This window comes from Bufo gargarizans, chromosome 3 (assembly GCF_014858855.1).
Source record: "Bufo gargarizans isolate SCDJY-AF-19 chromosome 3, ASM1485885v1, whole genome shotgun sequence".
NCBI lineage: Eukaryota > Metazoa > Chordata > Amphibia > Anura > Bufonidae > Bufo > Bufo gargarizans.
The window spans coordinates 213392763-213418436 of record NC_058082.1 but is presented as its reverse complement, the minus strand read 5'-3'; the positions used below and the strand labels follow the sequence as shown (position 1 = coordinate 213418436).

General features: G+C 43.9%; 1 protein-coding gene across 12 annotated transcripts in view; it reads right to left on the bottom strand.

The window, feature by feature from the left end:
• Positions 1-25463, bottom strand: part of NPAS2 (neuronal PAS domain protein 2) — a 151522-nt gene extending 126059 nt beyond the window's left edge. For all 12 annotated transcript variants that reach the window (XM_044284852.1, XM_044284850.1, XM_044284851.1 and 9 more), the window contains exon 1: positions 24795-25463. In XM_044284852.1, the coding sequence (XP_044140787.1) occupies positions 24795-24997 (203 nt within the window). In that variant the 5' untranslated portion in view covers positions 24998-25463. The remainder of the gene's footprint in view (positions 1-24794) is intronic.
• Between the last annotated feature and the right edge of the window lie 211 nt (positions 25464-25674).

The window sequence follows — 25674 nt, the reverse complement described above, 5'->3', positions numbered from 1 at the left end:
AGGTAGGCCGCCACCTTTTCCTATAGTGTGCAAGCATGGCCACCACTGCTGGATTACAGGTTGGTCGTAACCCCTGGATACGAGCAGTGTATAATGTGATGGAAAAATTTATCAAGCCAGCAAAGGAGGCAATATGGACGTTTACAATACATTAGTAAGTGCTATGTATTAACTTTCTCTACATGATAAATGAAATTTTTTTAGAATTTTGAACACACCTTGAATATGCCATGTTAAAAAAATCTCCAAAAATGCACAAACCTCACCCCCAAAAATGTTTAGTGTGTATTGCATTTCATAATGCACTATTGAATTTAAAGGCTATGTATGCCTTTGGGGGCAATTTTAATGATTGCATATTACTCATTTTGGGCTAAAAAACATTTTTTCAGTTGGTCTTTTTTTAAGTATTTAGCCATTCTGTTAGAATGGGTTAACTGTTTGTCTAGTTCTATAAATCATACTTTCATTTTCACTTGTGCTGGTAATCTAAGAAACCTGATCTGTAAATTACTAAATGATCATAAACACTTATTTAAGCCACATTCTTATCAGTAAGATAATAACCAAGCTATAATGAGTGCTTAGGAGGTCAGAGATAAGGAGCCCCTAGCTGAGCTGCCTAAGGGTAACTAGTAAAAATACAGAGCTTGCTACTACATAATCTCAAGGCCATACTGTCACGTTCAGGTGTGGGAGGGAAACACCACAGCGAACATAGGAGGGAAAGGGGTCAAGGAATAAGGCCTGGAAACTAGGGAAAGGAGATGGACACCTCCTAGTAAAACACTAATCAAAGTCCTGACTAACTACCAGTATGAACAGACCCCAGTGGTATGTGAGTTCATACACAGAAATACCTAATGTCCTAACTCACCATATAAGACCCTGGTACTAATGTTGGGACTGAGACAACCTGTTCATCCACAAGGAAAAGTGTCCCTCAGGCCTTAATACAAATGACATGAAAATGCAACACACAAAATAACCCAAACAAAATACAAAAGGGAAAGAAAACACTTAACTTCAAGTGGCTATGGCAGTACCAGGAACTCAGCCGAGATCCACACACCAGCTATCCACAACTCAAACAGAAGCTATAAACCGCATAGAATAGTGGGAGAAACAACAATAAATAGAAAAGGTTACATGACCATAATAGCCACACCTGGGGAAAGAAGGTGTGGCAAGCACCAGAAACAAAACTGCGTAATTTGATCCAAATGGAAAACATCTCAGATCAAACCACATGTTACCAGTCTCACCGATCTCCTGCCACCTGTTGCAGGAATGTCCGTGACATATACAGAGAAATAGGCTCAACATTTTTTTTAGCTCAAAATGAGTACAATGCAATAATAATAAAAATTTGCCCAAAGGTGTACATAGCCTTTAAAGTAACTTAAAAAAATAACACAAAAAACTGTAAGGAAAAAAATAAAGCATAATAGAAAAATTATTTTTAGAACATTTAGAAGAGGTTTAAATAAAGTTATTATACACGTGCAGGCAGTGGCGGATCCAGAGCCTGGTCTCGGGAGGGGCACTTCCAGATTATTTTCTGTCTGCCGCCACAAAACAGTGGTGCTTATAGAACAGACTACACAGTGTAGAGGTATACTGCATACTGTGTGGCACAGTGTATGCTATATGTGTATAATAAACATACTTCACATGAAAACTTACAATTACTTGGCTTGGCCCTTGGGGATCTCGGACACCCCTTCAACACTTTGGCTAGGGGGCTAGGTGGAGCTGGTGTGTTTTATCCTAATGAGAAAGTTTTCATAATAAGGATTTGGAGAAGGTTTAGAGGGATAGCATAGCAGGGAGAGGCTAGTGCTGCTACTAGGGGGCCGATACGATGGGGGAGTAATAAAGCCCACCATATGCCCCCCCCCATTAGAAATTATTCTCCTTATAAGGGTACAATGCAAGAAAAATACCCCCTTGTAATGCCCCCAGTTGAGCTAATGTCCCCATAGTGCCCCCATAATGTGCCAGTATAAAATACCCCTATATAGTGCTCCCAGTAAATGCCCCATAATGCTCCTCTCCCCCCTTTCCTCCTAGAGCCCCCATAATGTACCATCATAAAATGCCCCATATATAGTGCCCCAGTAGATGCCCTCAGTGTCCCCCATAATTTGAAAATATAAAATACCCCTTCTTAGTGCCCCCCGTAGATGACCCCATAGTACTCCTCTCCCCCTTCCCCATAATGTGTTCCAGTATAAAATGCTACTGTTCAGAGCCACCCATATAAAATACCCCTTCTTTGTGGCCTCAGTAGATGCCCCGATAGTGCCCCCAATAATGTGCCAATAACAAATGCACCCAATCATGTGCCAGTAACAAGAGCCCCCCCAATGTGCCAGTAACAAGAGCCCCCCCAATGTGCCAGTAACAAGAGCCCCCCCAATGTGCCAGTAACAAGAGCCCCCCCCAATGTGCCAGTAACAAGTGCCCCCCCAATGTGCCAGTAACAAGAGCCCCCCCAATGTGCCAGTAACAAGAGCCCCCCCCCCAGTGTGCCAGTAAAAAGAGCCTCTCCCCAATGTTCCAGTAACAAGAGCCCCTCCCCAATGTGTCAGTAACAAAAGCCCCCCTAATGTGCCAGTAACAAGAGCCCCCCTAATGTGCCAGTAACAAGAGCCCCCCTAATGTGCCAGTAACAAGAGCCCCCCTTATGTGCCAGTAACAAGAGCCCCCCCTAATGTGCCAGTAACAAGAGCCCCCTTCTAATGTGCCAGTAAAAAAAATAATACTTATACTTACCTCCTTGTTAGCAATGCGATGCAGGCCTTCCGGCCTGTGTCCCGCGCTGTACTCTCCTTCCCCTGCCTCAGCACAGCCATCTGTATCGCTGTCCTGAGGACGGCAATACAGATGACTGGAGATAAGCGCTCCCTGTGGCCGCCACACCTTCTGAGCAGCTCGGGGGGGGGGGGGAATTGCCCTGTTGCGCCCCCCCCCTGGACCTGCCAGTGCGTGCAGGTACATTTTAATGAGGTTGTCCCACAAAAAAATATTCTACAGTTTTTAAACCAGCACCTGGATCTCAAAACTTTTGTAATTGCATGTAATTTAAAATGTAGCATGAGTTCTTCAAAAAAATGTATCGGTATCGTGCCACCTGCTTTTTGTTTTATTTTCTTATTTCTTTGTCTGGCTCACTGAGAAAGGCGCACATGCTCAGTTTCTTCCTTCAACTGCCTCCTGAGCTGTGATAGGGGGAGAGCTGCAGCATTATGGACATGCCCCCGAGCTGCCAGCTTGATATAAACCTAGCAGAGCAATGAATGAGGAGATCTCTGGATCCATGTGAGGTACAAGGCTGGTTCTAGCTTTGTTAGAAAGATATTATCATAGAGATTATCACGTACTATATGATGCCTGAATTTCATTTTTTTACATTAGTCTTCGGACAAACCCTTTAAGCAGCAAAGGCATAAGTTATAAATGTAATGTGTAGAGTACTAACATGAGAATGCATGAGCAACACAGACTGCTTCAAATGGTTTGATTAGGATTCAATTCATTAAAGAGGACCTTTCACCAGAATTAAACTTCTAAAGTAACTATACAGAGATGTAGTGCGGCGCCCAGGGATCTCCCCTGCACTTACTGTTATACCTGGGCGCCGCTCCGTTCTCCCGTAAATGCCTCCGGTATCTTTACATTTAGGCTCCACCCAGGGGAACCTGCTGGCGCCTCCTTCTCCCATGCTGCAGCGCTGGCCAATCACAGCGCTCAGCTCTCTCTCAGGCTATGAGCTGAGCGCTGTGATTGGCCAGCGCTACAGCATGGGAGAATGAGCCGACGGCAGGTTCCCCTGGGTGGAGCCTAACTATAAAGATGCCGGAGGCAATTACGGGAGAACGGAGCGGCGCCCAGGTATAACAGTAATTGCAGGGGGGTCGCTGGGCGCCGCTCTCCATGTCTGTATAGTTACTTTAGAAGTTTATTTTCTGGTGAAAGGTCCTCTTTAAAATAAATGTTATTATGGGGACCAGAATCCCTGCACTCAATGTATATAAACTGAACATTAAAAATCTATAGTCTGCAGCCAGAGCTGAAAAGCTAGTAGCTTTATTGAAAAACGAATAAATTGCATTTATTTACTGAACCATATTATAAGTAGGTAATGACAAAAAAGATTAACCTAGCATCATAACTGTTCAACTGCTCTAGTGATATCCCACCAACTACCTTATGCATAACCAGCTAATCTTCCCTGGCAAAACCAAATGTTTGTTTGGTTATAGGGAAATAATGCTTGAGGCTAGTTTTACAGCTGCAGCTGTCCTCTCCGGCAGGCTGTTCTGGCATAGCACAGCCTGCCGGAGTTATCCGTAACTGGTGTTGCCGGATCCTGCTGCCTGCTCACTGGTCCACATTGACTGTAATGGGGGTCTGGCAGAAATCAGGACACTACCCGTCAAATATACCAGGAATTGGTCAGACAAAAACCGCTGGACAGCGCCTTTTTTGATTGGTGGATTCCCGTCATTCTGTGCCAGAACAGCCTGCCGGAAAGGACAGCCGTAGGTGTGAAACTGGCCTAACTACCCTATTCTTTTTCATGAGACTGTGAGGAAAGAGGTCCTCAAAAGCCAACCTGTCTCAAGCCACTCAGGTGTCCAGCATACTTATGATTGAGAAGTAGCAGGGAAGGGTGCTAGAAGTGAAACCATTTCGTAAAAATTTAGATTGAGGCCCTCAATTTCTCTTTTACTTCCTACTCCTAAATTACATTTTTTGTTATATTTTGCAGAGAAGTGGAGCAGGTGAAAAACTGTGGTAGAGGAAAAAATAAAAAAGTTAACAACCAATCCTATACTGTAATAACTTTCTAATATGTGTAAATGGAAGTCTCAGCGGTTGCTATAGGCAAACAGAACTGTCAAGATACCTGTGAATTGATTCTCTGAAATTGCAGGATGTGAGATATGGTTGAGAAAGTGAGCAACATGAAGAGTCATTTTACAGAGGTTACAATACAGAAGTCATATTTTTAAACTGAATACAGTACTATCCTGAAACACTTAAATTAATAAATACATTCTCGCAGAAGTAAAAAAAGAATAGTGGCGACGTTGTTCCAGAGCTGCCAACTGCTTCTAAGTGCTGTAATTGAGTGGAAATGTCCTGTGCACAATGGAACGGCACATAATGGTGGATTACAACACAACTGTAATTAGCCTTCTTTTGCCAGCACAAATCTGCTACCCTTCTCATCCTCTACCCGGATGAAATATCATCCTTATCCTATTGTTACAGAACCAACCAACAAAACTGTAAATGACTAAAAAGCATCAATCCAAGCTTATGATTAGGGTACATTTACACGACTGTAAGTGTTTTGTGATGCGCAAAACAAGGATACCGGTCTTGTGCATTCTGCATTTTGCGGAACGCACATAGCCAGTCATATGTTAAAAATGCCTTATTCTTGTCCGCAATTGCGACCAAGAATAGGACATGTTCTATCTGTTTTGTGGGGCCCCAGAATGAAAGTACGGATGCGGACATGAATGGGTCCGCATCTGTTCTGCAAAATTGCGGAATAAATACGTTCATGTGAATGAGCCCTTAATAAGACTGTTCCTGTGAATAAGTATTTTAATAATGTAGAAAAAACAAATAAAAAATAATTTAACCACTTAGAGACCAGCCTGTTTTGGGGTTTAATCACCAGGAGTTATTTTTTTTTTTTTTTCGTCACCTTCCAAGAGCCATAACTTTTTAATTTTCTGTCTAAGTAGCTGCATGAAAGACAAGTTGTAGCTTTTAATGGTACCATTTTAGGGTACACATAGCTTACTGATTAACTTTTATTAATTCTTTATAGGAGGTAGATGGAGAAAACAGCAATACTGCCACTGAGTTAAGTTTGCAGCATAAATAACACAATGATCGACATTTATCAAGACTGGCGTATCCATCTACCAGTCTGGATTTCCCTGCACTGGCGTAAGATGCGCCAAATTTATTAAGAGGTAGATGCCTTGAGACCTAGTTTGGTGAATTATACACCAATGGCCAGCAACAGCAGAGGCTCTGAGGTTAAATTTAAACAAAAGAAACCACCAAGAAGTGGAACCATTCTAGAAACCACACTCTGACAGAATTTAACAAGGCGTATTATGAGCATTTTGACCACAAAGGTGTTTTGCAAAAATTGAAATACAGCAGACAGCAGAAAAATGCACTTTTTACACAGATTTGCCAATTTCAGTGCCCAATATGTTGTGCCCAGTAACGTGCCAGTGTAAGAGGTCAGACCTCATAATATTGTGCTTCCTAGTTTTAGAAAACCCTATACAGTTGTGTTCAAAATAATAGCAGTGTGTTTTAAAAAAAGTGAATAAAGCTCAAAATCCTTCTAATACAGTCAGGTCCATAAATATTGGGACATCAACACAATTCTAAGATGTTTGGCTCTATACACCACCACAATGCATTTGAAATGTAATGAACAAGATGTGCTTTAACTGCAGACTGTCAGCTTTAATTTGAGGGTATTTACATCCAAATCAGGCGAACGGTGTAGGAATTACAACAGTTTACATATGTGCCTCCCACTTGTTAAGGAACCAAAATGGGACAATTGGCTTCTCATCTGTTCCATGGCCAGGTGTGTGTTATTCCCTCATTATCCCAATTACAATGAGCAGATAAAAGGTCCAGAGTTCATTTCAAGTGTGCTATTTGCATTTAGAATCTGTCGCTGTCAACTCTCAAGATGAGAGCCAAAGAGCTGTCACTATCAGTGAAGAAAGCCATGATTAGGCTGAAAAAACAAAACAAACCTATCAGAGAGATAGCAAAAACATTAGGCGTGACCAAAATAACTGTTTGGAACATTCTTAAAAAGAAGGAACGCACCGGTGAGCTCAGCAACACCAAAAGACCCGGAAGACCACGGAAAACAACTGTGGTGGATGACCGAAGAATTCTTTCCCTGGTAAAAAAAAAACACCCTTCACAACCGTTGGCCAGATCAAGAACACTCTCCAGAAGGTAGGTGTATGTGTGTCAAAGTCAACAATCAAGAGAAGACTTCACCAGAGTGAATACAGAGGGATCACCACAAGATGGAAACCATTGGTGAGCCTCAAAATCAGGAGTTTGCCAAATGACATCTAAAAAAGCCTTCACAGTTCTGGAACAACATCCTATGGACAGATGAGACCAAGATCAACTTGTACCAGAGTGATGGGAAGAGAAGAGTATGGAGAAGGAAAGGAACTGCTCATGATCCTAAGTATACCACCTTATCAGTGAAGCATGGTGGTGGTGGTGTCATGGCGTGGGCATGTATGGCTGCCAATGGAACTGGTTCTCTTGTATTTATTGATGATGTGACTGCTGACAAAAGCAGCAGGATGAATTCTGAAGTGTTTTGGGCAATATTATCTGCTCATATTAAGCCAAATGCTTCAGAACTCATTGGACGGCTCTTCACAGTGCAGAGGGACAATGACCCAAAGCATACTGCAAAAGCAACCAAAGAGTTTTTTAAGGTAAGAGAAAGAAGTGGAATGTTATGCAATGGCCAAGTCAATCACCTGACCTGAATCCGATTGAGCATGCATTTCACTTGCTGAAGACAAAACTGAAGGGAAAATGCCCCAAGAACAAGCAGGAACTGAAGACAGTTGCAATAGAGGCCTGGCAGAGCATCAACAGGGATGAAACCCAGCGTCTGGTGATGTCTATGCGTTCCAGACTTCAGGCTGTAATTGAGCTGCAAAGGACTTGCAACCGAGTACTAAAAAAGTGAAAGGTTCCTTAACAAGTGGGAGGCACATATGCAAACTGTTGTAATTGCTACACCGTTCACCTGATTTGGATGTAAATACCCTCAAATAAAAGCTGACAGTCTGCAGTTAAAGCACATCTAGTTTGTTTCATTGTAAATCCATTGTGGTGGTGTATAGAGCCAAAAATCTTAGAATTGTGTCGATGTCCCAATATTTATAGACCTGACTGTAACTTTTATTTCCATACATACAAATGCATTGGGAACACTACACATTCTATTCCAAATCAAAACATGAAGAAAAATATGGGTATAAAGTGCAGTAAGGCCTCTTTCACACGACCGTATGGCTTTTTCAGTGTTTTGCGGTCCATTTTAAACGGATCCGTTGTTCCGTTTTTTTTTTCCTTTGTGTTTCCGTTTCCGTTCCGTTTTTCCGTATGGCATATACAGTATACAGTAATTTCATAGAAAAAATTGGGCTGGGCATAAAATTTTCAATAGATGGGTCCGCAAAAAACTGAACGGATACGGAAGACATACGGATGCATTTCCGCATGTGTTCAGTTTTTTTGCGGATCCATTGACTTGAATGGAGCCACGGAACGTGATTTGCGGACAATAATAGGACATGTTCTATCTTTAAACGGAATGGAAAAACGGAAATACGGAAACGGAATGCACACGGAGTACATTCCGTTTTTTTGCGGAACCATTGAAATGAATGGTTCCGTATACGGACCGTATACGGACCGCAAAAAACGGCCTGCAAAACGGAAAAAAAAAAAACGTTGTGTGAAAGAGGCCAAAGGGCTCATGCACACGACAGTATTTTGCATTCAGTATACTGGACGTTTTTTGAGCTCAGTATACGGAACATATACTGAACCATTCATTTCAATGGTTCAGCAAAAAATACTGAAGTGTCTCAGTGTGCATTCCGTTTCAGTATTTCAGTATTTCCGTGCCGTGAAAAGATAGAACATGTCCTATTCTTATCCGCAAATCACGGTGCTTGGCTCCATTCAAGTCAATGGGTCCGCAAAAAAAACGGAACACATACGGAAATGCGTCCGTATGTCCTCCGTATCTGTTCCGTTTTTGCTGAACCATCTATTGAAAATGTTATGCTCAGCCCAATTTTTTCTATGTAATTACTGTATACTGTATATGGCATACAGAAAAACGGAATGGAAAAACGGAAAGGAAACGGAAACACAACGGAAACAAAAAAACGGAACAACGGATCCGTAAAAAACGGACCGCAAAACACTGAAAAAGCAATACTGTCGTGTGCATGAGGCCTAAGGCTGCACAAAAGTGTCAGACCATAGGGCAGTGGTGCTCACAGCTGATATAGACTCACCCGCTATACTGAAAAAACAATAATGGTATACAGAAAGCTGGGCACTCACTTATACTTGGAACCAAACAATATAATTTAATGTGCAATAAACAAGAAACACAAATAAAAAACTCCATGCAATAAAATCAGTGTCAATCAATAAAATCGATACCATATGATAAAATGCATAAAATATCGTTAGAAAAATCGTCCTGAGCTAAAATATTCCAAAAAGTCTCTCTGCTTATGATTTGAGGACCAAACTCATAGCACGTCTGCGGCATCCCGCTACATAGGCCCCCAAAAAATCGTGTCCAAAGTTAATTGCAAACACAGCGATCTTACAGGGATATAGAGGTGCCGTATGTATGCCGTTTATCCTGAGACACTAGTGCTGTAATGGTAATAAACACACTTACGTGCCCGTAATTTGCACCATATGCTGACCTGCAGACAAGTATCGATGTCGGTTAGACCTTGAGACAGATGACGTCCTCACATGGGCGGGCGGGCGGGTGGTTTAATCTTTCACGGCTTTTCACTACAAGTTGGTGGTAAACCAGGGCATTGATTAGGGAGGTGTTTTTGTGGGGTTCGTTCCAGGGGGGGTGTTGTTAAAACGAAACTTGCGAGCGCATCCGGAAGTGGTGGCGGAAAAACTTTACAAAGAAGCCTTGCTGGGGCGGATGGCTGGCCCATTTGCGGAACCACCATTCAGTAATTTGCGGGTGTCACCGCTGGGGGTAGTCCCGAAGAAGGAGGTGAAAAAGTTTCGCCTGATTCATAACCTGTCTTTTCCAAAAGGATCATCGGTAAATGACGGTATTGACCCTGCCTTGTGTTCGGTGGTCTATATCTCATTTGACGCGGCAGTGACTTGGGTTAAAAAGTTGGGACGCGGAGCGTTACTAGCAAAGACGGATATTGAGGCGGCGTTTCGGTTATTGCCAGTGCACGCGGGTTATCTGCACTTGTTGGGGTGTTTTTGGGATGGGGTTTTTTTCGTGGATCGCTGCCTGCTGATGGGTTGTTCCCTGTCGTGCGCATATTTCAAGATGTTTAGCTCGTTTTTGGAATGGGCGGTGGTGGGAAAGGGTGGTGGTGGACGCGTCAGGCTGTGAATCTATTATTCACTACTTGGACGATTTTCTGTGTATTGGCCCTCCTGAGTCACGGGTTTGCGCTTTGTTGTTTGAGGCGTTTGGGGTTCCTATGGCGATGGAGAAGACGGTGGGACCGGCCACGGAATTGAGTTTCTTTGGGATAGTGATTGATACGACAGGATGGAATGTAGATTGCCTAGCGACAAGTTGGAGGACTTGAAGAGGGTAGTAGCAAGGGCACAGCGGTTGAAGAAGATACAACTGCGTGAACTTCATTACTGTTAGAGTTGGGGGAGCAGTTAAAGGGTGTGTGTAGTTCAGCGTGGAAGGTGCATCTCTTTAGATTAGCTTTTTCCTTGGCATTCTTTGGAGCGTTATGCTTAGGAGAGCTGGTTTGTCTGACAGTGAGATGGCAGGGAGGGTTGCTGAGGGATGACAAGGATTTATTCCATAAAGAAAAAAAGACAATGCAGCAGCATTAACGGATGGATGGGGGGTAGAACGATGGGTTGGAAATCTATTGGGGGGTAAGGGGTTAATAAAAAGAAAAAAAAGGTATACAGGGGACGAACGGGAATAACCAATACCCTCGTTAAGTAATGGCCGAACTGGGGGGGGGCAGAGCCTTTAGGGGAGGCCACATGACGGGGGTTTGGTTAGTGAGACCCCAGGGGATAGGGATAGGTCAGGGAGTTGGATGGGTTGGGCAAGGTAATTTATGGGGGGGTAGGATTGGCCAGTTTGAGGGTAGGGGTGCAGAGTTAGGGGTAAAAAGGGGGAAAGTGGGGAAGAAGGTAGCCATTTTAGGAGAGGTTAGATAGCTCCCACCCACCCGCCCTACGATTGGGATATTCGAGTTATCCGAGAGCCCCAGTATATTTGTACTGGGAGTTGGTATCGGGGGTTGGCAGAGACAGGGTGTAAGGGGAAAGGGTGTTTGTCACGGAGGCTATGGCGGTGGGGGGTCCATGAAGTTGGTGATAATTCGCAGGTGAGGATATTGGGAGGGCTCCAAGGTTGGGGCTGGACTCCCATGGTGGGCGGAAGTAAAGGGGGCCATTCAGTGGTGCTTCCGAGCTGGCGTGCAACGGCTGGAGGCAAGATGGCTCACCCCGGTGGGGCAACTCAGTTTTGGGGCTTCAAGGACCTCTCTCGGAAGTAATGGTTATCTTTATGTTTTTGATAACTAAGTGGTTATGGTTATATAATTTATGCTAATAAACGGCTGCTGTGGTCAATTTATTCCAGCAGTGGGAATTTGCTTCACATAGGCCTCTTCTAATTGTAACAGTACTCACAGGTAACTTTAGACCTTCTTTGATCTTCCTGGAGCTGATTGTTGGCTGAGTCCTTGCCATTTTGGCTATTCTTCTATCCATTCGAATGGAAGTTTTTCTCTTTCTTCCACGTCTTTCAGGTTTTGGTTGCCATTTTAAAGCAATTGCGATCATTTTAGTTGAGCAGCCTATCATTTTCTGCACTTCTTTATATATTTTTCCCTCTCCAATCAACTTTTTAATCAAGGTACACTGTTCTTCTGAACAATGTCTGAAACAACCCATTTTTCCTCAGAATTTCAGAGACAAATGCACTGTAACCAGCATGTACATTTGCTGCCTTCCTTCCTTAAATAAGAGCAATAATTGCCACCTGCTTTTCATTGAACTCCACACTGCTAATATTTTGAACATGCCCCTTTCAATAAGTGAGTGAATTACACAGAATCAACAGCATGCATGTATGTCATGACTGTTGGATCTGTTGGGTTTATATTACTCTACTACACCTGCTAGTAAATTATTTGCCATTTAGAAATATAATTTCTACCAAAAACAGTGATTGATCAGGTTAGTAATGTCTGACTGCTATTATTTTGAACACAACCGTATGTGGCCCTAATCTTTTACCTGGACATATGCAGTACCCCAGACCTGGGAGTATCTGCAATTACTGTAAATAGTTTTGAATTGTTATGTACTGTATATTGTATGTTTTGGCCATTATTACCAGTTAAGGAAATGGATTGCAAAGGTTGGCAAGGAACAGGACTAACCACCCTGTTCCTCCCCTCTTTGTAGGAGTAGTATGGTCCTGCTTGCTGCCAGGAGGCTCCTGTGAAGCATTCTTAAGAAAGAACAACTAAAATCACGTCCTTAAATAAATCCATACGAAGTCAGACAGCAGAGTGACCAGCTGACACCTACATCAAAGACACTGCTGGAAAATGAGGGACTACAGCTAAGACCTATCACCTAAACACTAGGCCAGTTAAAGCTAACATCTGGACCTGATAGTGAATATCTACACTTGCATGTGCTAAACTATTCAAACTGCCTCTATATCCCTTTCTGGTGCCAGAAAATTGAACTTGAAATCCACTGCTAATCAATGTCTCACTAACAGAGACTGATATATGTTCATATCTGGCCTCATTCTTTAAAACTACATTTCTGCTGCACTGATACCATGCAGCAATGGCCTGAGGGAGTACACCATGACACAACACTTCATTAGGGCCTCTACCACTCCCATCCTCTGCACCGGCTCCTCTAGGCTCGCTGCACATAAAACAGGGCTCCTGAGTAAAAGAGCACTTGAGGCCGAATGTAGTAATTTACACAGCTTGCGCTGACTACTGTAGAGGTGCTGGGGTGAAATAAAAAATGGAACCACAGAGAAGTGACCCCTATTTTGGAAACCACAATGCTCAAGGTATTTAAGGTTGTGGAGTGAGCATTTTGACTCCACAGTTGTTTTGCAAAAATGAACACACAGAAGATGATGCAAAGTGAAGATTGCAATTTTACACAGATGCCATTTCAGTGCCGAATATGTTATGCCCATCATGTGATAGTGTGAAAAGTTAGCCCTCTTACTATCATGCTGTGCCTCCTGGTTTATAGAAACACTGTACACGTGCCACTATTCTTTTGCCTAAATGTATGTGAGGGCTCAGGAACCATGCACAATGTGGTGATTTACATCTCTTGTGTTGACAGTTATATAGGCTCAGGGGTGAAATAATAAATGGAACCCCAAAGAAGTGACCTCATTTTGAAAACTCTGCCCAGTTTGACACCACGGGTATTTTGCAGAGATTAATGCAAAATACAAATAGCTATTTTTCCACATACGTGGTATTTCAGTGCCTAATATGGTTGTGCCCAGCGGTGCTATTTGATATCCACACCACACTGCTTGATCTCATAGACAGGTCCTACAGATTACAGAAATTCCATAAATGTGGACATAAGCTGTTGTATCGGCACATGGCAGGGCTCAGAAGGGAAGGAACACCATTTGGCTTTTGAAGCATGAATTTTGCTGCAATGGTTTTCGGGTCCTACATCACATTTGCACAGATCCAGAGGTATCCATACTGTTAAAACCCCCAATAACCTCATTTTGGAAACTACACCCCTCAAGTTGGTTATCAATGGGCAATGGGGGGTGTTTCTGGCATGGAGGTATGATGGGGGTCTGACATGGGTGTCTGATCTGAGTTCCTGATATGAGGGTCTGATCTGATATGAGGGTCTGATCTGAGGATCTGACACAGTATGGGGGTCTGATCTGAGAATCTGATACAATAGTCTGATCTGAGGATATGATATTTTTTTTACTTTATACTTTAATTTTTATAAAAACCTTTATTTTTACTTTTTACTTTTGTTCCACTAGGGGACTTCAACATGCAGTATTGCACAGCATTGAGACTGTCAGTTTCATACTTCATAATTGACTTACACTGATTATTTTTATCCAGGATCCGGTTTGTTCAGTTTTGCAGTAGTTTTGTGTCCGGTCACAAAATGCAACAAAACGGAACGGAATGCATCCTGATCAGTTTTATTCCCACTGATAATGAATGGGGAAAAAAACGTTTCCATTTTGGCCCGGTTTTGAGACCCTCTGCCGGATCTGAAGACTGAAAAGCCACAAAGCAAACAGGCCTTTAGACTGTAGTTCTATTGAATTAAGTTGAAATAAATCATAATGTTGCATATCCCATACAGCGAATGGCGTAAAGGAAAGAAACATCAAAATGGCTGATTCTTTAATTTTTCATCGCTTCACTTACCCCAAAATTTTTTAAACTGTGATCGAAAAGTCACACACACTCTAAAATGGTATCAATAAAAACTACATAGTCCCACAGCTCCATAGTCATAACTATAATAAAGTAATGGGGGTCATATTATGGTGATGAAAATTCTATAGTTTGATTTATTATTTTTTTCTTTCCCCTTACCACTTCCAAAGAAAGTTAATAAAACTTAATTGATACCTTAAAGGGGTTCTGCACTTTGTTTAAACTGATGATCTATCCTCTGGCAGCATCTGAGGAGCATCTGGCAGCATCTGAGGTCCTGGGTCCGACACCCAGGACCCCCGCCGATCAGCTGTTTGAGAAGGCAGGGGCGCTCCAGCAGTGGTTGCTCTATATTACACTTTTTGTGAGGCAAGGTAACAAGAAATAGCTGTTTTGGCACCGTTTTTATTTTTTGTTATTTACAACATTCATCTGACAGGTTAGATCATGTGGTATTTTTATAGACCAGGTTGTCACGGACGCGGCGATACCTAATATGTATACTTTTTATTTTATTTATGTAAGTTTTACACAATGATTTCATTAAAAAAAAATAAATAAATCATGTTTTAGTGTTTCCATAGTCTGAGAGTCATAGTTTTTTCAGTTTTTTGGCAATTATCCTGGGTAGGGTAGGATTTTTGCAGGATGAGACAACGGTTTGATTGGCACTATTTTGGGGTGCGTGTGACTTTTTGATCGCTTGCTTGCTTTTTGTGATGTAAGGTGACAAAAAATGGCTTTTTTTACACCGTTTTTATTTTTATTTTTTGACGGTATTCAACTGAGGGGTTAGGTCATATGATATTTTTATAGAGCCGGTCGATACGGACGCGGCGATACCTAATATGTATACTTTTTTTATTATTTATGTAAGTTTTACACAATAATATCATTTTTGAAACAAAAAAAATCATGTTTTAGTGTCTCCATATTCTGAGAGCCATAGTTTTTTTTTGTTTTTGGGCGATTATCTTAGGTAGGGTCTAATTTTTTGCTGTATGAGATGACGGTTTGATTAGCACTATTTTACGGTATTCAACTAAGGGGTTAGGTCATGTGATATTTTTATAGAGCCGGTCGATACGGACGCAGTGATACCTAATAAGGAAGTATTACTTTACTGAGAGAGTAGTGGATGCATGGAATAGCCTTCCTGCAGAAGTGGTAGCTGCAAATACAGTGGAGGAGTTTAAGCATGCATGGGATAGGCATAAGGCTATCCTTCATATAAGATAGGGCCAGGGGCTATCCATAGTATTCAGTATATTGGGCAGACTAGATGGGCCAAATGGTTTTTATCTGCCGACACATTCTATGTTTCTATGTAATATGTCTACTTTTTTTTATTTATGTACGTTTTACACAAAATAACAGCTTTTTTAAACCAAAAAAAAATGATGTTTTAGTGTCTCCATATTCTGAGCCATAGTTTTTTTTATTTTTTTGGTGATTGTCTCTGTTAGGGGCTCATTTTTTGCAAGATGAGGTGACGGTTAGATTGGTACTATTTTGGTGGGCATACGCCTTTTTGATCGCTTGCTGTTGTACTTTTTGTGATGTAAGGTGACAAAAAAATTGTTTATTTAGCACAGTTTTTATTTTTATTTTTTTTATTTTTTTACGGTATTGATCTGAGGGGTTAGGTCATGTGATATGTTTATAGAGCCAGTCGATACGGACGCGGCGATACTTAATATGTCTATTATTTTTTTTACCAATTTTAAGGTTTAAGGCTACTTTCACACTCACGTTTTGGCTTTCTGTTTGTGAGATCCGTTCAGGGCTCTCACAAGCGTTCCAAAATGGATCAGTTTTGCCCTAATACATTTTGAATGGAAAAGGATCTGCTCAGAATGCATCAGTTTGCCTCCGTTCAGTCTCCATTCCGCTCTGGAGGCAGACACCAAAACACTGCTTGCAGCGTTTTGCTGTCCACTTGATAAAACTGAGCAAAAACGCTTCCGTTACTGATAACACAACCGTCTGCTTCCATTATGAACGGATCCAGTTTTATTATCTGTAACATAACAAAGACGGATCTGTCATGAACTCCATTAAAAGTCAATGGGAGATGGATCCGTTTTCTCTGACAAAATCTAACACAATATAAAACAGATCTGTCTCCCATTGACTTTTAATGGAGTTCATGACAGATCCGTCTTTGTGATGTTATAAATAATAAAACTGGATCCGTTCATAATGCAAGCAGACGGTTGTGTTATCAGTAACGGAAGCGTTTTTGCTGGCACCCTGCCAGATCCAGTAAATGCTAGTGTGAAAGTAGCCTTAAGTTGTATGTAAAACAATAAAAAAAGTTCTGGCTCCGTCTTGGCTATGTTACAGATAATACAAACGGATCCGTTCATGACGGATGCATGCGGTAGTATTATTGTAATGGATCCGTTTTTGCAGATCCATGACAGATCCGCCCAAAACGTGAGTGTGAAAGGCTACTTTCACACTAGCGTTTTAGTTTTCCGGTATTGAGATCCGTCATAGAGGCTTAATACTAGGGATCGACCGATTATCTTTTCAGGATTTTGAAAGTTATCGGTATCGGCATCTATTTTGCCGATATTCCGATAACGAATCGGGAACACGGATCGCGATTTTGCAGCCAGCTCCCGCCTCCTGTATATGAATTAATGAGAGAGTTATCTTCATTGGTGGTGCAGTGTGCCCCGCCCCAGTATTAAAAACATTGGTGGCGCAGTGCGCCCCCCCCACCCAGGCCCCCCAGTATTAATCACCCTGTGGCAGTGGCCACAGGGTCCCCTCCGCCTCAGTGGCAGTTCCCATCGTAGCCCCAGCAGTGTAATCCTGGGGCTCCGATCGGTTACCATGGCAGCCAGGACGCTATTGAAGCCCTGGCTGCCATAGTAATCTATCTGCTGCTGTGTACACTATGCACAGGACAGCAGGGAGAGTGTGAAGTCCTATTCACCCTGAGAGATCTATCAGGGTGAATAGGACAAGGGTTCTAGTCCCTAAGGCCTCTTTCACACGAGTGTGTCCGGATAAGGTCTGGATGCGTTGCGGCAAACCCGCGCGAGTAGGTACCCAATTGCAGTCAGTTTTGACTGCGATTGCGTTCCGTTGTTCAGTTTTTATCGCGCGGGTGCAATGCATTTTGCACGCGCGTGATAAAAAACTGACTGTGGTACCCAGACCCGAACTTCTTCACAGAAGTTCAGGTTTGGGTTAGGTGTTGTGTAGATTGTATTATTTTCCCTGATAACATGGTTATTAGGGAAAATAATAGGATTCTGAATACAGAATGCTAAGTAAAATAGGGCTGGAGGGGTTAAAACTCACCTTAACCACTTGTTTGCGCAGCCGGCTTCTCTTCTGTCTTCTTCTGTGAGGAAAAGGACTTTTGATGACATCACTACGATGAAGACAGAAGAGATGCCGGCTGCGCGAACAAGTGAATTAAGGTGAGTTAAAAGATGTTGTAATTTTTTTTAACCCCTCCAGCCCTATTTTACTTAGCATTCTGTATTCAGAATCCTATTATTTTCCCTTATACCCATGTTCACCTCACGCATTGCACCCGCGCGGAAAACTCGCCCGTGTGAAAGGGGCCTAAGGCAGGGCTCCAGATGGCGACCAAAATGGTCGCCAATGCGACTAAGAATTTACAAATGGCGACAAGACTTTTTAGTCTTGTCGCCATTTGCGACTAGACCCTCCGCGGCAGCTCTGCAGTAGAACAGCGGCGGGCACAGGAGCTGATAGTTCTCTGCTCCGCCGCCGCCGATGTTCTCCTCAGTCTCAGTCAGTGAGTCACAGCACACAGACAATAGCAGAGACGCTGGCAGCAGGGAGGGGAGGGGCTCGGGAGGAGTGTAATCTGATCCTAGAGTGGAAGCTGGCTTCTGCCAGCCCCTCCCCTCCCCGCCCACCAACCAATCAGAGCTGAGGCAAGGCAAGCACTTGCAGCTCTGAGTCACTGACAAGTACAGGGAGAAAGAATCGAATGAGTCACAGGTGAAAAGAACTAAAGATCCGACTTAGTGACTCATTCGATTCTTTCTTAGACTCCCTGTACAGTGTGCCCCCCCAACACCCCAGTAAAAAGAAACATTGGTGGCATAGTGTGCCCCCCCAACACCCCAGTATAAGAAACATTGGTGGCACAGTGTGCCCCCCAACACCCCAGTATAAGAAACATTGGTGGCACAGTGTGCCCCCCAACACCCCAGTATAAGAAACATTGGTGGCACAGTGTGCCCCCCCCCAACACCCCAGTATAAGAAACATTGGTGGCACAGTGTGCCCCCCCCCAACACCCCAGTATAAGAAACATTGGTGGCATAGTGTGCCCCCCCAACACCCCAGTATAAGAAACATTGGTGGCACAGTGTGCCCCCCCCAACACCCCAGTATAAGAAACATTGGTGGCACAGTGTGCCCCCCCAACACCCCAGTATAAGAAACATTGGTGGCAGTGTGCCCTCCCAACACCCCAGTATAAGAAACATTGGTGGCACAGTGTGCCCCCCAACACCCCAGTATAAGAAACATTGGTGGCACAGTGTGCCCCCCCCCCAACACCCCAGTATAAGAAACATTGGTGGCACAGTGTGCCCCCCCCCCCAGTATAAGAAACATTGGTGGCTCAGTGTGCCCCCCCCCCCAACACCCCAGTATAAGAAACATTGGTGGCACAGTGCCCCCCCAACACCCCAGTATAAGAAACATTGGTGGCTCAGTGTGCCCCCCCCCAACACCCCAGTATAAAAAACATTGGTGGCTCAGTGTGCCCCCCCCCCAACACCCCAGTATAAGAAACATTGGTGGCACAGTGTGCCCCCCCCCAACACCCCAGTATAAGAAACATTGGTGGCACAGTGTGCCCCCCCCAACACCCCAGTATAAGAAACATTGGTGGCACAGTGTGCCCCCCCCAACACCCCAGTATAAGAAACATTGGTGGCATAGTGTGCCCCCCCCCAACACCCCAGTATAAGAAACATTGGTGGCACAGTGTGCCCCCCCCAACACCCCAGTATAAGAAACATTGGTGGCACAGTGTGCCCCCCCAACACCCCAGTATAAGAAACATTGGTGGCAGTGTGCCCTCCCAACACCCCAGTATAAGAAACATTGGTAGCACAGTGTGCCCCCCAACACCCCAGTATAAGAAACATTGGTGGCACAGTGTGCCCCCCCCCCAACACCCCAGTATAAGAAACATTGGTGGCACAGTGTGCCCCCCAACACCCCAGTATAAGAAACATTGGTGGCACAGTGTGCCCCCCCCCCCCCAGTATAAGAAACATTGGTGGCTCAGTGGGAAGTGCCAATGAGGGTTAAAAAATAACTTTAAAAAATTAACTCACCTCCTCCAGTTGATCGCATAGCTGTCGGTCTCCTGTTCTGTCTTCAGGACCTGTGGTGATGTCACTGAGCTTATCACATGGTCCATTACCATGGTGATGAATCATGTGATGAGCACAGTGATGTCACCACAGGTCCTTTGACAGGTCCTGAAGAAAGAACAGGAGATGATCAATTGGAGGAGGTGAGTTAATTTTTATTTTTTAACCCTCATTGGCACTCCCCACTGCACCACCATTGTTCATTATATTGAGGGGGGGGGGGGCACACTGCGCCACCAATGTTTATTATACTGGGGTGTTGGGGGGGTGCACACTGCGCCACCAATGTTTATTATATTGAGGGGGGCACACTGCGCAACCAATGTTTATTATACTGGGGTGTTGGGGGGGTAATGTTTATTATATTGAGGGGGGCACACTGCGCCACCAATGTTTACTATACTAGGGTGTTGGGGGGGTGCGCACTGCGCCACCAATGTTTATTATATTGAGGGGGGCACACTGCGCCACCAATGTTTATTATATTAGGAAGGCACACTGCGCCACCAATGTTTATCATACTGGGGTGTTGGGGGTGCGCGCACTGCGCCACCAATGTTTATTATATTGACCTTCTACTCTGCATTCTGTATTCAGAATGCTATTATTTTCCCTTATAACCATGTTATAAGGGAAAATAATACAGTGAATAGACTTTCATCCTAGCAACCATGAGTGAAAATTGCACCGCATCCGTACTTGCTTGCGGATGCTTGCGATTTTCACGCAGCCCCATTCACTTCTATGGGGTCTGCGTTGCGTGAAAAATGCACAACATAGAGCATGCTACGATTTTCACTCAACGCACAAGTGATGTGTGAAAATCACCCCTCATGTGCACAGCCCCATAGAAGTGAATGGGTCCGGATTTAGTGCGGGTGCATTCCGGTATTTTGAATGCCAGATCCGGCACTAATACATTCCTATGGGAAAAAATGCTGGATCCGGCATTCAGGCAAATCTTCAGTTTTTTTCGTCTGAGATAAAACCGTAGCATGCTGCAGTTTTATCTTTTGCCTGATCAGTCAAAATGACTGAACTGAAGACATCCTGATGCATCCTGAACGGATTACTCTCTATTCAGAATGCATGGTGATATGCCTGATCAGTTCTTTTCCGGTATAGAGCCCCTGTGACGGAACTCTATGCCGGAAAAGAAAAACACTAGTGTGAAAGTACCCTAAAATATTAAGTTTAAATCCCCCCTTTCCCAATTTTACATATATAATATATAAACAATAAATAAATAAACATATTACATAGCGCTGTCCAAACTATTAAATTATTAAAAAATGTCTCCTATGCGGTGAGCATTCGCCATTTTTTTGTCACCTTGTCACCCCAAAAAATAGGATAGGACTGTTCTATTATGGGCCGAATGTTTCATAAAATGCGAAATGCACGCAGCTTTTTTTGGTGTTGTTTTTTTTGCGCGGTATTGAGTATCGCAATACTTTTTTATGGTGACGAAAGCGAATCAAAATTTTGGTATCAAAACAACCCTATGCCGATCTGATCGGCGTAGCGTTGTCACGATACCAAAATTTTGATTCGGTTTCGATTTGGCGACTAAAAATTTGATTTGGCTCCTAAATTTTTCAGTTCAGGAGCCAATGGCTACTAGGTATTTTTTTTAGTCTAGAGCACTGTAAGGGGGCTAAAAGTTAGTAAAAAAAAAAAAAAGTTTAAAAAAGTAAAACACCAAAATATTAAGTATAAATGAAAAACAAAGATTAAGGGCTCTTTCACACTTGCGTTCTTTTCTTCCGGCATAGAGTTCCGTCGTCGGGGCTCTATGCCGGAAGAATCCTGATCAGTTTTATCCTAATGCTTTCTGAATGGAGAGAAATCCGTTCAGGATGCATCAGGATGTCTTCAGTTCAGGACCGGAACGTTTTTTGGCCGGAGAAAATACCGCAGCATGCTGCGCTTTTTGCTCCGGCCAAAAATCCTGAAGACTTGCCGCAAGGCCGGATCCGGAATTAATGCCCATTGAAAGGCATTGATCCGGATCCGGCCTTAAGCTAAACGTCGTTTCGGCGCATTGCCGGATCTGACGTTTAGCTTTTTCTGAACGGTTACCATGGCTGCCGGGACGCTAAAGTCCTGGCAGCCATGGTAAAGTGTAACGCGCATGGATGACGTGATCGCATGGCACGTCATCCATGCGCATGGGGCGCTCTGACGTCATTCTGGAGCGCCCTGGGAGCCGCACGGACTTCAAGTATACCGCTCCCCCGCTCCTACTATGGCAACCAGGACTTTAATAGCGTCCTGGCTGCCATAGTAACACTGAAAGCATTTTGAAGACGGATCCGTCTTCAAATGCTTTCAGTACACTTGCGTTTTTCTGGATCCGGCGTGTAATTCCGGCAAGTGGAGTACACGCCGGATCCGGACAACGCAAGTGTGAAAGAGGCCTTACACGTTAACAATAAACATTCATTTTCAGCAGATTTGTGTAGGATTTCTTTTTTTTCAAAAATGAAAATTCACAGAATAACGGTACAAATTATAGGCTATCGGCCGGAAAGTTCACAGATTATCGGTATCGTCTCTAAAAAAAATCAATATCGGTCGATCCCTACTTAATACGGGAAAAAAAAAAACTTTCGTTTTGTCCCCTATTCATTGTCAACAGGGACAAAACTGAACTGAACAGAACAGAATACTCCAAAATGCATTCCATTCCGTTTAGTTGTTATGTTACAGATAATAATACAACCGGATCCGTTCATAACAGCTGCAGACGGTTGTATAATCTGTAATGGAAGCGTTTTTGCTGAGCCCTGCCGGATCCAGTAAACGCTAGTGTGAAAGTAGCCTAAGTTGTATGTAAAACAATAAAAAGGTTCTGGCCAGAAAAAGAAATAGTCAGCTGGTGTCTCATTTCACACTCCTCCTTAGCTAAAAACACTACTCAAAAATGCTAAGCGGAGTATTCTTAATTCTTTAAAAAATTCAATTGTGACCTCTATGTACCACCCAAATGAGAGGTCAAATCGGCATGCGTGCAGCATAATGGTCTCCCGCATAGAAAAAGTGCACACTTCAGTCCACCATCGCGCACATTGATAACGTCACTGCACACAATAGGACATCTTTCAGGTTGCTGCCATGGTGACAAGAAGCTTGTAGGAACCACTCAATGGAGGATAACAATGCAAGCCCAAAGCACATGTATCTGGTAGCGCGGCACAGTCACTGAACAGGGCAGAGTTCTACAGCAGTTCTACCATCAGTTGCCGCTTTTACTCCTGTGATAGAGAAGATCCCCACCCATTAGGAAGTGATTATATATTCTGATCTTATCACTTGTTGATGTAGGGCACATAACTGGGCATATTACTGTGAGGTAGCACATAACTGGGCATAATGAGGGGGCACATATTTGGGCTTATTACAGTGAGGGGGCACATATCTGGGCACAGATACTGTGAGAGGGCACATATATGTGACAATTTCTGTGAGAGAGGCACATATCTGTGCATAATCTGTGAAGGGGGCACAATGTGGGCATAAATACTGTGTGGTGGCATAAAGGGGGATTCATTACTATGTGGGGGCATTTAGGGGACTGGGTGAGATTAGGTGCTTAGAAATATTTTGGGCAGACTTAGAGGTGTGTCCTAGTGCTGAAAAAATGTGCGCGCCACACATAGTGTCCCTCTTCTTTTCAAAAGTTGGGAGGTATGGATTAGGGGTGAGCAAATCGCGGTGTGGACCAAGATCCAAAGTCGATTCGTTCCCTAACTTTGTTTTAATGCCGTACAGAGACCTGTCTCCGTAAAACATTACAATGTCTGGGCTTTGTTGAGGTCAACTTTGTCTCACGCAAGACTTCAATGAAGAAGTTTGGTTATCAATTCTACGACTTTAAAAAACATTTTAAAACAGCAATCTGAAGCCGGCTTCTGTACCGAGGTACCAGTCAGTTCCGAAGCTGTTTGAAAAGGTTTCTAAAGTTGTAGAATCGAAGACCGAACGTCTTCACCGAAGTCTCACCCAACTTCGGCCTCACTGAAGCCCATACATGCTGGGAGTTGCAGTTCTCTCCTCCTATACCTCCTCTCAGTTGTAGTTCAGTCCTTTTACTTTCTATAATGTCCAATAAAAAAATCTTGGAGGCAGTGAGGAAAGGAGTTTAAAGAGTTTTCAGAGATTTTTTATGATCGGTGGGGGTCTGACACCCAGAGGACAGGGTCAGTAAAAAATCCCTTTTAAAAACCCTTTTAAATATCACTGGTAGATGAGAAGTTTAGTGAGTAAAATAATCATTTATCGTATAGGATTTCTACATAGATGATGGTTTCTATTCTGCGTGTTGTAGTCTCGTCACCCACTGTCCTGGGTATGATGTCCTCCTTTTTGGGGTTATGAAAGTAGCTATCCTGACTGTACGCCGGCTAGTTGGGCATGTTTGTTATTTAATTAAAAGGAGTTGTCTAGGTTCACAGCCTTTAGGACAAAACGGATGTGTTCCCCCCTGAGTGGAGTATTAGAGCATTTCATTTCTAGCGCAGGGCAAGGGCTTTTTCTTCAGATCTGGCGACGTAACGGGCTATGCTAGGCGGCGGCTTCTAATGGGTGGTCTTTAGCGCTTCCCTGGCATATAAAACAGCCTAGGGCAGCATTAAAGACAGCCCATTAGTGCCAATGACATCACCGGGAACACTGCTAGGCGGAAGCCTCCGCCTAGCAGTGTAAAAATGTAAACAAAACAGGGGGAGCCTCAGAGAAAGAAATGTTCAGATGTGAATGCGGACAACCCCTTTAACAACAACAACAAATCGAGATTATAATCGATGTTGTCCATAAAGTTGAAATAATCAAGCTTTTTTTTTTTTTTTTTACCAAAATCACTGAGCCCTAGTTGGGAATATTAATGAATGCAGCTAGAAATAAATCTTTAACCCCTACTGGACTGGCAATGTTGGCACCATCTGTTGCCACAACTGTATACAAGTGCACAGGAAAGCCATGACCCTGGATTAAGTATATAGAAGTGCAGGGAAACAGAAGGAAGGGCAGGCATTACAGACACCATTCCAGAGCTCCTCTGTCCTAGCATTTTCCAGTCAGCATGCTGAACACTTACCTGCCCGCTCCGCTCTGTTCTGGACGCTGGGCAGTTTGGGGCTTCCACTTTGCGTGGTGCTGCGGGCTGACTGTGCTGCTGTCCGCAGAGGCGAGCTGAGGGGCAGGCGACCGGCAGCGGCTCCTCGCTTCCCCGGGTGATAACGTGTGGCTGCTGGAGTCGGGGGTCCCGTGGCTTTTACTGGTTTTGCCTCTGTATCTCATGGTGAGAGCGGGCGCCGCATGCCAGGCGCGGTAGTGCCAGCTCCTGCAGCGATATGCACGATCCTCCACTCCTCGCAATGATATCTCTGCTTAGTGTAGCAATGTGACAAATCCCAGGTACAGGCGGCATTTCTACAAAGTGATGGTCCTTGTGCCAGCCAAGGGCATGTTACCCACTGAGTGGGTGGCCAGCTGACATATGGCAACAACTGGAAATAGAGGGGGTGCTGCTAGTAGGCAGAGTGTGTGGGTGTCTGCTCGCTGTGGAATTGGGTCAGGAATAATACAAGTCTGGTGCAGGGGTGTCAGCTGTGCAGGAAATGTTCCACTGACCTACATATTTCTCCAAACATACGTGACCTGTGTGGGAGGAGGAGAAGACAGGATCCAAGGCGAAGAGGAGGAGAAGGCAGGGACTGGAGAGGTGCAGCACCACGGCAAATGGAAGCAGACCCGGCTCGTGGAGCAGCAGAGACGACACAGTGTCTGCCCCCTGGCAAAGTCCAGACCAGTCAGTGTGAGGAGAAGCTGGATTGTAGCTGGGGTGCAGGAGCTTCCCCCTTTCTCTCCTCCAGCTGGTGCATCACAGAGCTGCAGCATTCCGCACTCTATGGGCATTCCACTCTGTCATTCCTTGTAGCATGTCCCTTCCTTTGCTTCATGGAGTCTTACTGCAC